This window comes from Anolis carolinensis, unplaced genomic scaffold (assembly GCF_035594765.1).
Source record: "Anolis carolinensis isolate JA03-04 unplaced genomic scaffold, rAnoCar3.1.pri scaffold_9, whole genome shotgun sequence".
NCBI classification, from domain to species: domain Eukaryota; kingdom Metazoa; phylum Chordata; class Lepidosauria; order Squamata; family Dactyloidae; genus Anolis; species Anolis carolinensis.
The window spans coordinates 28,725,435-28,735,928 of NW_026943820.1; the positions used below are offsets into that span (position 1 = coordinate 28,725,435).

General features: G+C 43.5%; 1 protein-coding gene across 1 annotated transcript; it reads right to left on the minus strand.

Annotated features, from left to right (window-relative positions):
- Positions 1 to 817: 817 nt before the first annotated feature.
- LOC134293679 (uncharacterized) lies at positions 818 to 10,274 on the minus strand. The gene is made up of 2 exons (XM_062961940.1): positions 9,966 to 10,274; positions 818 to 3,231 (listed from the first exon to the last, which is right to left on the minus strand). Exon 2 carries the CDS (start codon positions 2,496 to 2,498, stop codon positions 1,347 to 1,349), a length of 1,152 nt encoding a protein of 383 aa, XP_062818010.1. The 5' UTR covers positions 2,499 to 3,231; positions 9,966 to 10,274; the 3' UTR covers positions 818 to 1,346.
- Positions 10,275 to 10,494: the final 220 nt, after the last annotated feature.

The window sequence follows — 10,494 nt, forward strand, 5'->3', positions numbered from 1 at the left end:
AAAAACATGGGAAAAGTTGATTAAACTGCACAAACTTTGTCTTTGCGGGATTGACATAATCCTGAAGCACATTTTGCTCTGGTTTTTCAATGAATATCTCACCAACAACAACAACAACAACAACAACAACAACAACAACAACAATGCTGACAGAATTCAGGACTATCTTGAAGAAAAAAACATCTTGCCAGATGAACAGAAAGGAAACAAACGGAAAAGCAGGGGCACAAAAGACCAGCTATTAATTGACAAAATGATTCTGGAGAACTGTAAGAGCCGAAAAGCTAATCTTCACATGACGTGGATTGACTACAAAAAGGCCTTTGACTCACTCCCACACAGCTGGATCATCAAGTGCCTGGACGCCATCGGGATTAGTAAAAACGTTGGCACTTTTATTGAAAACATGATGGAGCACTGGAAAACTGAACTGTTTGTTGGAAATGAAAGCTATGGACTTGTCAACATCAGAAGAGGAATTTTCCAGGGAGACTCATTGTCCCCTCTGCTTTTCATTATCGCCATGATCCCTCTGTCAACAATCTTACAAAAAAAAACAAATCTCGGCTATCAAACATCTAAGAAATCTCACAGAATTTCACATTTGATGTACATGGATGACCTGAAGTTGTATGGGAAAACGGAAACTGAAATCCAGTCTCTGACCAACACAGTCTGAATTTTTAGCACTGATATCAGCATGGAGTTTGGTTTGGACAAATGTTTGACAGTGGCATTGAAGAAGGGAAAAATCATTGAAAGTGAGACTACAAACAGAGGCACAACTTATTTGGCCCGAAGGATTCATTGGAACTTATGTCACAAGTACCACCTGCCAGGAGTCAAGAACTGGTGGGATCACAAACTTTCAAAGGTAGTGCATTGTATTTTATTCAATACTAAGCTATACTGTATATAACACTAAACCCAGTGGTGCAGCATGTTAAAGCACTGAGCTGCTGAATTTGCGGACTGAAAGGTCGCAGGTTCGAATCCGGGGAGTGGGGTGAGCTCCCGCTGTTAGCCCCAGCTTCTGCCAACCTAGCAGTTAAAAAACATGCAAATTTGAGTAGATCAATAGATACAGCTCCGGCGGAATGGTAACAGTGCTCCATGCAGTCATGCCAGTGGCCACATGACCTTGGAGGTGTCTATGGACAACGCCAGCTCTTGGGCTTAGAAATGGAGACGAGCACCAACCCACAGAGTCGGTCACGACTAGACAGTTTCAGGGGAAAACCTTGACCTTTACCGAAGGACGAGCTCAAGGCGCAGCTTCCCCTTTGGCTTTGGCATCAAGGTGACCATATTATGCAAATCTAATGCACATTCCAATTTTGGCGACGTCATTTTTCCCGAAAAAGGTGAGCATTAGACTCGAGTCGATATGGTATTTTATAATAAGTATTACATTTCTGTTGAAAGACTGCATTCGCGTTAGCGAGCATTAGACTCGAGTCGATATGGTATTTATAATAAGTATTACATTTCTGTTGAAAGACTGCATTAGCATTAGCGAGCATTAGACTCGAGTCGATATGGTATTTATAATAAGTATTACATTTCTGTTGAAAGACTGCATTAGCGTTAGCGAGCATTAGACTTGAGTCAATATGGTATTTATAATAAGTATTACATTTCTGTTGAAGGACTGCATTAGCATTAGCGAGCATTAGACTCGAGTCAATATGGTATTTATAATAAGTATTACATTTCTGTTGAAGGACTGCATTAGCATTAGCGAGCATTAGACTCGAGTCAATATGGTATTTATAATAAGTATTACATTTCTGTTGAAAGACTGCATTAGCGTTAGCGAGCATTAGACTTGAGTCAACATGGTATTTATAATAAGTATTACATTTCTGTTGAAGGACTGCATTAGCATTAGCGAGCATTAGACTCGAGTCAATATGGTATTTATAATAAGTATTACATTTCTGTTGAAGGACTGCATTAGCATTAGCGAGCATTAGACTCGAGTCAATATGGTATTTATAATAAGTATTACATTTCTGTTGAAAGACTGCATTAGCATTAGCAAGCATTAGACTCGAGTCGATATGGTATTTATAATAAGTATTACATTTCTGTTGAAAGACTGCATTAGCATTAGCGAGCATTAGACTCGAGTCAATATGGTATTTATAATAGGTATTACATTTCTGTTGAAGGACTGCATTAGCATTAGCGAGCATTAGACTCGAGTCAATATGGTATTTATAATAAGTATTACATTTCTGTTGAAGGACTGCATTAGCATTAGCAAGCATTAGACTCAAGTCAATATGGTATTTATAATAAGTATTACATTTCTGTTGAAGGACTGCATTAGCTTTAGCGAGCATTAGACTCGAGTCAATATGGTATTTATAATAAGTATTACATTTCTCTTGAAAGACTGCATTAGCGTTAGCGAGCATTAGACTCGAGTCGATATGGTATTTATAATAAGTATTACATTTCTGTTGAAAAACTCCATTAGCATTAGCGAGCATTAGACTCGAGTCAATATGGTATTTATAATAAGTATTACATTTCTGTTGAAAGACTGCGCAGAAGTTGTATAGACCTTTAGTGTCACTCGGTGTGGTTCATCGTACCCTCCACACCTGCTTAGTAACACCAGTAATGGGTTGCAGAGGGTCGAAAAGAACGAAATCAACCCCAAATAAACATCTCCATAAGGGAGAAGAAAAGCCGAAGTTTTTCTAGTGGGAATCTTTGATTTGGGAGCCTTTCGTGGGAGGAGACGCTTTGGGAGTTTATCACCCCGCCATGCCTTGCCTTCCATGCGGATGGGCTGCTTTGTGTCTTCCGACAGCCAGCCTGATTTGCATAACATGACAAAAGTGCAGCCATTTGAGGGGGGAAGGACTCATTTGGCTCGATTGCGCCGTTTTAATCAAATAGTTAGGGCGAACGTCACCGGAGCTCATTTTCCCAACAGATGGGAAATGGCTGGTGCCGGGGACGGAAATGCGCCGTTTCGGAGAGCCGCGTCCTCCTCTGCAGTCTGGATCGCGGTTCAATCAAGTCCCGGGGACATGAGCCAAGGCAGTTTTAATTTATTACGTTAACTACGCCCGGCGATATAGGGCAGAAGCGCTCCCCAATAAAAGGGTGCCAAATGGAGGCCCAGGAATACAATCAGAGGCAGGTCCAAGCGCTGCCGTCGTGCCTCGGAAAATCCGCTCGCAAAGCTTTGGTGCCAAGAACCGGCGACGAATCCTGCAAAAATAAAAACAGAATCAGAAATGCCGTCGTCCCCGAATTACAAACATCCGACATTTCTGAATCTTTCGAGAGCGGTATTTCGAAATCTTATGCAGATTTAGGAAAATAATATTTGTTTATAAAGGTCAAGGAGGGATCAATTAGGAGGAGTCAGACTTCTGAGGTTCGACCACATTTCAGAGATGAAATGCATCGGACGACAACAGGAAGTAGCTTTACGTCATGGCACTTCGTCCCCGAAATGTCTTAGAAGCGTGTGGAAACTGGGGAGGACTTGCAGTGTCCTTACCTTGGTTCATATTCATCTTACATTGTACGTCATCCTGCGTTTCATTCGTTTTATCTGTTTATCGATCTGTTTGCAGTTGTGTACCTTTTACCGCAGAGCCAAATGCTTCAATTGATTCATATATATATATATACTAGCTTTGCCCGGCCACGCGTTGCTGTGGCTTATGGGAATCCTTATGGAATAGCAGTGAATAGCCTTGCAGTCTCAAAGCCTGGCCGTTTTCTGGAGTAGCTGGAGCTTTTTGTTGTATGAACGTAGAGGCATGGATGAGGGGTTGTGCTGCCAAGTTTAGTGTTTCTGGGATGTGTAGTTTTGTTGTTTTGTCCTAGGCCGAAACGTCACTACCCTTTTATATATATATATATATATATATATATATATATATATATATATATATATATATATGGAGCCCGGATTAAACCACTGAGCTGCTGAACTTGCTGACCAAAAGGTTGGTGGTTCGAATCCGGAGAGCAGGGTTAGCTCCTTCTGTTAGCCCCAGCTTCTGCCAACCTAGCAGTTTGAAAACATGCAAAAAATGTGAGTAGATCACTAGGTGCTGCTCTGGTGGGAAAGTAACGGCGCCTTTACCTTTACCTATATATATATATGTGTGTGTGTATGTGTGTAAAGGTTTTCCCCTGATGTTAAGTCCAGTCATGTCCGACTCTGCTGGTTGGTGCTCATCTCCATTTCTAAGCCCAAGAGTCGGCGTTGTCAAAAGACACCTCCGAGGTCATGTGGCCGGCATGACTGTGTGGAGCGCCAATGTTACCTTCTCACCAATAGGAGCAGTACCTATTGATCTACTCACATTGGCATGATTTCGAACTGCTGGGTTGGCAGAAGCTGGAGCTGACAGTGGGAGCTTATTCCTCTCCCCGGATTGGAACCGCCGATCTTTCAGTCAGCAAGTTCAGCAGGTCAGCGGTTTAACATGCTGCACCACTGGGGGCTCCATATATCTATATCTATATCTATATCTATATGTATCTCCAGCGTGCTGTATATACAGTAGAGTCTCACTTATCCAAGCCTCGCTTATCCAAGCTTCTGGATTATCCATTTTTGTAATCAATGTTTTCAATACATCGTGATATTTTGGTGCTAAATTCGTAAATACAGTAATTACAACATAACATTACTGTGTATTAAACTACGTTTTCTGTCAAATTTGTTGTATAACATGATGTTTTGGTGCTTAATTTGTAAAATCATAACCTAATTTGATGTTTAATAGGCTTTTCCTTAATCCCTCCTTATTATCCAAGATATTCGCTTATCCAAGCTTCTGCCAGTCCGTTTAACTTGGATAAGCGAGACTCTACTGTATATGGCTGGAGTTACACTTAAAAATGTACTTGTTCTGCCTTCCAAACAAATCCAACTTAAGAACAACCCTATCAAACCGCTCTTGTTTGTCCCTTTGTGTCTCGGAAAAGAAGGGCGATGCTGAGATCTTCGAGCCGAGATTTAAATAATCTCCATAATAATTTCTAGCTCAGATTTAAGTGCCAGAAACCAGGCAATTGCTCGCTTCTCTTAGACATACATCAAGGGCAAAAGGGGGGTGGGTGGGGAGGGAAGGGGTACAAAACCCCCGGTCTGGGGACAGAAGCCATTTCATCGCCTGACAAGGAGCAAATTAGGGAGGCTTGTTAAGTACAATCTCGCCGCCCTCCGTCTATTGATCACATGTAATTTACATCTTCCGAAAGATGTGAATTCTTGCATTCTCACTCCGCAAAGGGGGGGAGACGGCGATGATTTATTCATTTTCCCGAATAAAAAATGGAAGGTAGATGAGAAGAATGACTTCACAGGCGGCCGCTTTCTCTGGGCTCTAAGTGCGCGGCGCTGCTGCTGCTGATGCTGCCCGCGGGGCCCGTCGGTGCGCGCCAGTCCCTCTAATTAACAAGGTGAATCATGCGCCGCAGCCCCCTAATTAGCCTACATGACAAGCCCAGCCGAGCCGGGCCCGGTCAACAAGCGCCACCGAACCCGTGACACCGCATGGCAGGACTCAAACGCAGGCCCCGTTCACGTCAATGCGCAGCGATGGGAAGGGCATCGTCCAGGAGAGAAGGCATCGTTGCTTCATTTAGGCTCAGACGTCGCCTGAAAATCCCGTTTCCATAAGGCACATCGTATCCCGTCTTTGCCCCTCCTGTGTGCAGACGACCGGCGTTGGTTCAAGTTTGCGGAAGGAGAAAACTTGTTCCCACTTTGTCGCAGCTCTTGTTTGCTTTCAAGGGTAACCGGCGACTGCTCTGTTTTCAAAACGGGCAAGGAATTTCAAAACAAGCCCGTCATATCTCACAACCTCTGAGGACGCCTGCCACAGATGTGGGTGAAACATCAGGAGAGAAGGCTTCTGGAACATCACCATGCAGCCCGAAAGACTCACAGCAACCCAGTGATTCTGGACATGAAAGCCTGAAAATCCCGTTTCCATAAGGCACATCAGATCCCGTCTTTGCCCCTCCTGTGTGCAGACGACCGGCGTTGGTTCAAGTTTGCGGAAGGAGAAAACTTGTCCCCACTTTGCCGCAGCTCTTGTTTGCTTTCAAGGGTAACCGGTGACCACTCTGTTTTCAAAACAGGCAAGGAATAATAATAATAATAATAATAATAATAATAATAATAATAATAATAATAATAATTTTATTCTTATATCCCGCCCCATCTCCCCGGAGGGACTCGGGGCGGCTTACATGGGGCCATGCCCAGACACGACAGCACAAATCAGATAAAACATTAAACCGAGCAGTAAAACTTCAACATGATTAAAAACAGTCATAAAAGTCAATATACACAATAATATTAAAATCCCGATTTGGGTCAAAAGATCCAGGCCAAGGTGCAAAGCAATATCAAGTTATCAGGGAGGGATAATTATACAGCAGGTGTAATACTTAAAGTGCTGAATGAATCCTAAAAACAATCCAGAGGGTCTACTGCTTAATAGGTAAATAACATGATCCCACAAGGATCAGTCAACGAAGGCCTTCTAGAATTTCAAAACAAGTCCGTCATACTGTCAGGTTCCCTTCTCCCAGTTGTCTTCCACCAGAAAAAACACCAAGACACACACTGGTAGATTCCAACAGGTTTTATTGTACAGAATACCAGAACCTTCCCTTTAGCCCATTTATATAGGGGCTCTCACATACCAGAGGGTAATTGAGGTTTTATGGCTGGCATCTGTTCTTTGTCAGCCGACCCGGAGATGTCAAAGATTGGAGATTATGACACATATCTCACAACCTCTGAGGACGCTTGCCACAGATGTGGGTGAAACATCAGGAGAGAAAGCTTCTAGAACATGGCCATATAGCCCGAAAGACTCACAGCAACCCAGTGATTCTGGACATGAAAGCCTGAAAATCCCGTTTCCAAAAGGCACATCGTATCCCGTCTTTGCCCCTCCTGTGTGCAGACGACCGGCGTTGGTTCAAGTTTGCGGAAGGAGAAAACTTGTCCCCACTTTGTCGCAGCTCTTGTTTACTTTCAAGGGCAACTGCTCTGTTTCCAAAACAGGAGAGGGATTTCGAAACAAGCCCATCATACTTCACAACTTCTGAGGATGTCTGCCACAGATGTCGGCGAAACATCAGGAGAGAAAGCTTCTGGAACATCACCATGCAGCCCGAAAGACTCACAGCAACCCAGTGATTCTGGCCATGAAAGCCTTTGACAATACATTAAAGCCCGTAATTCATTCCGTCGGCTTCAAAGATGGCTTGAAGTTGACTGGAAGTGTGCAAGTGATGCTGTTGAAAAGCAAGCCATGCAAGACCACGATTTGAGTATGAGGAGGGTAGAGTTCGAATCCATGTGCAGCCTTAGAAACCCTGATTGACTTTCATGGACCCTTGCTTCAAGATTCTCAAGTATTTTGTATCTTGTGGACTAAAGCCTTGTTTTGTTGACTTTGAACTTTGATTTGCTTTTGCTTACACATATCCTCTATAAATAGCTTGCTTTACTTATAGCCTGGGGTTCCAGTGTGGTTTAAGGTGTCTCTGCAGCCAAGGGATGCAACACCAACAGAAGCTCTGAAGATACCATTAGCCACAGATGCAGGTAAAACAACAGGAGACAATGCTGCTGGAACATGGTTATATAGCCCGAAAAACTCAGCAACCCAGTGATTCTGGCCAATGTTGTTGTTTGTTGTGGTTCAGTCTGATGATGAAGGGGGATTTGGGTTTTAGCAAGTTGAACAAGGAAATGTTGGAAGCCATGAACTGTTAGAAAGGCTGCAGATTAGCAGGGAAGCTGAAGTTAGTGGTAAGGATGACCTTTCACAGGATGTTGAACATCAACAAAGTTTAATTGAACATCAACAAAGTCCAGGTGGCTCTGGCAGCGAGGGAGAGGAGTTTTCCTTATACAGACACACAGGATTAAGGTTAAGAATGGATCCCAGGCGTTCTGTGAGAATTGTTAATAAGCATGTAGGAACCAAAGTTCAGAGAAATGTTCTTCTAGCTTGCAAACATGTTTAAAAAGGGGTGAAACTGGGGAAGATTTCAGACAGAGCAATGTTGATCTTGGATGCTTAACTCTTGCCTTGTTCCTGCTCATGGAAATCGTTCCTCGCCTTAGTCCCTGCCCAGGTTCTATGTTGTACTTTGAAGCTCATGCTACCTTGTTTCTCCAGGACTGATATGCTATTTTAGAGGGTTTGAACTATTTTCGATAAAGACTTTGAACTGTATTCTACAGATTGCCTTTGCAATTGGATTACTCCTTTATTTACTGATTTTTATTAATATTTTGCTATCTTTTATCAATTTATCAATCTTTTATCTTTTATCAATAAATTGAGAAAACCAGGTCTGCTGTGGTGGAGTGTGTGTGCTAAGAGCAAGGTGAACCAGTGCTGTGGTGCAACATTGTTGTTGTTGTACAACGATGACGTCTATACATAGAATTCCGCAAAAGAATGATTTTGGCCAACCCAAATGCAGAAAATACATCCTGCAATCTCTTTACCGGCTCGATCTTATTTTCAGAACGGCTCCCATCATGCTTCAGAGTTTGGAAATGTCCTATTTGCCATGGAGACAACCCTGCCTTGCAAACAGCAAGCCCCGTGATGGTTGTATTTGGAAGGCAGCCCTTTCTGCCTTCGCTGGGGGCTTCTCTTGACATTCTCGTCTTCCTTTTGCTGCTTTTCTCCCTGGAGGCTGATTGTGACTCAGGTGATGCGCTGCCAGGAGAGGAAACATCTCCAACGACTCCGTCGGAATGAGAGCCAGAAAAGGGAGACTCTGGTCTAGGGATCCACATCCTCTCGCAGAGATTGCAAGACTTTTTGATGCGCACGTTTACAATTGCATTTCCTGATTTTGTTCACGCAAAACATTCAGGCGGAGTTTTGTTGCGGGAAAGTAATGGACAAGAAGATGCTGTGGCAAACTAGAGGAGCACATTCTTGTGTCTTTTCACCCACTTCTCTTGGAACCAGAAGCAAAATCTGAAAGGATTATTGGAAATGGCTGAAGCTTAGTGTAAACGTGGGCAATGCAAAGCCTGTGGGCAGTGTGAAGATCCCTAGGATGGTTTTGTTGATTCATTTTAGTTTTGAAAAAAGTTTCTAAAACAAATCTTGAGTGGAAGAACATTTTCTTAACAGAAATTGGCCTTCAACTGATGGGGAGTTTTCCCGTGATATCATATTAGGTCTCTGGACAGAGGGAGTGAAGTATAGATTAATTAGGTGTTCAGAGAGACTCCTCAAAACCAAGGTGTGTGGGGTATGATCTCATGGCTTCTTTCCGGAAGGTAGGCAAACACCGGAAACTTGAATCATGAATTTGAGACCTGAGACAGGAACCTGAACCTTTTGGCAACGTTGTATGCTCTGAGAGACACCAAGTAAACATCACTGAATTTAAGCCCAAGTCCGACCAAGAAGCCATGAGATCATACCTCACACACCTCGGTTTTGAGGATTTCTCACTGAGTCTCTTTGAATGCCTAATTAACCTATACTTCACTCCCTCTGTCCAAAGACCTAATCTGATACCATGGGAAAACTCCTCATCAGCTGAAGGCCAATTTGTAATTGAAATGGACCTTTCACTAGTTTCCCTTTCTCCTGTCGCTAGGGAACAGACATTGGAATCCAAAACATCCTCTGTCTCATCTTCAGCGGCCCGCACTTCTCTCTGATCTAAGGCCTGCAATTCACCCCAATCACATACAGACTTCTCAGTTGGAAACCCATCATCCCCTTCATCCTTTGAGAAAACCCAAGCCTCTTGTTGAGCCCCAACATTGTGCTTGGCTGCTCTTCTCTCCCTCAAAATCTATAGCAAGTTGGGCAGGAGAGCTTCTCACTAGCCTCTCATTGAAGGTACAACTGAGCTTCCTCAAAAAACACCGCAATGATAGTTTGAGAAGGGAACGAGAGCTTATTTCTCACCTCCAATCCTGGCTGCTCTTCTCTCCCTCCAGACCCACAGCAATGCCATTGGAAAGGATGGAAGCTTATAGTAAGGACGATCATTTTTTTTAGCAGGCCAAACACTCCTGAAGCCTGAGCAGTGGCTTTCAGACACAGGATTTGAAGGCGGAAATAATGAAAAATGTGATCCAAGCAAGAGAAAGTTGGGCCCAGTGACCTCTAATAATGATCAACCGAACGTTCCTCTTTGCCAAGCCATCGAGCCATTTGCAGCGGGGAAGCCTCGGTGTGCGTTTAGGCAGAAAAACAAGCAGACGCCCGGCAAAAGCAGGCTCCGTGGGACGTATGAATGGGAATCCCGCTCTCATTTGGCACCGGAGTTATTTGTTTTGCAAGGTGTTCAGAAGGAAAGGAGACGCAGCAGCAGGCGGGGGCTGGCACGGTAGGTATTGTTCCTGTTCTTAGCTTCAAATAAATGAGGAACTTCAGAAACTCCACGTTCTCCAGGGTTTAGGAGGAAAGCATATAAATGTGAATACACACACAC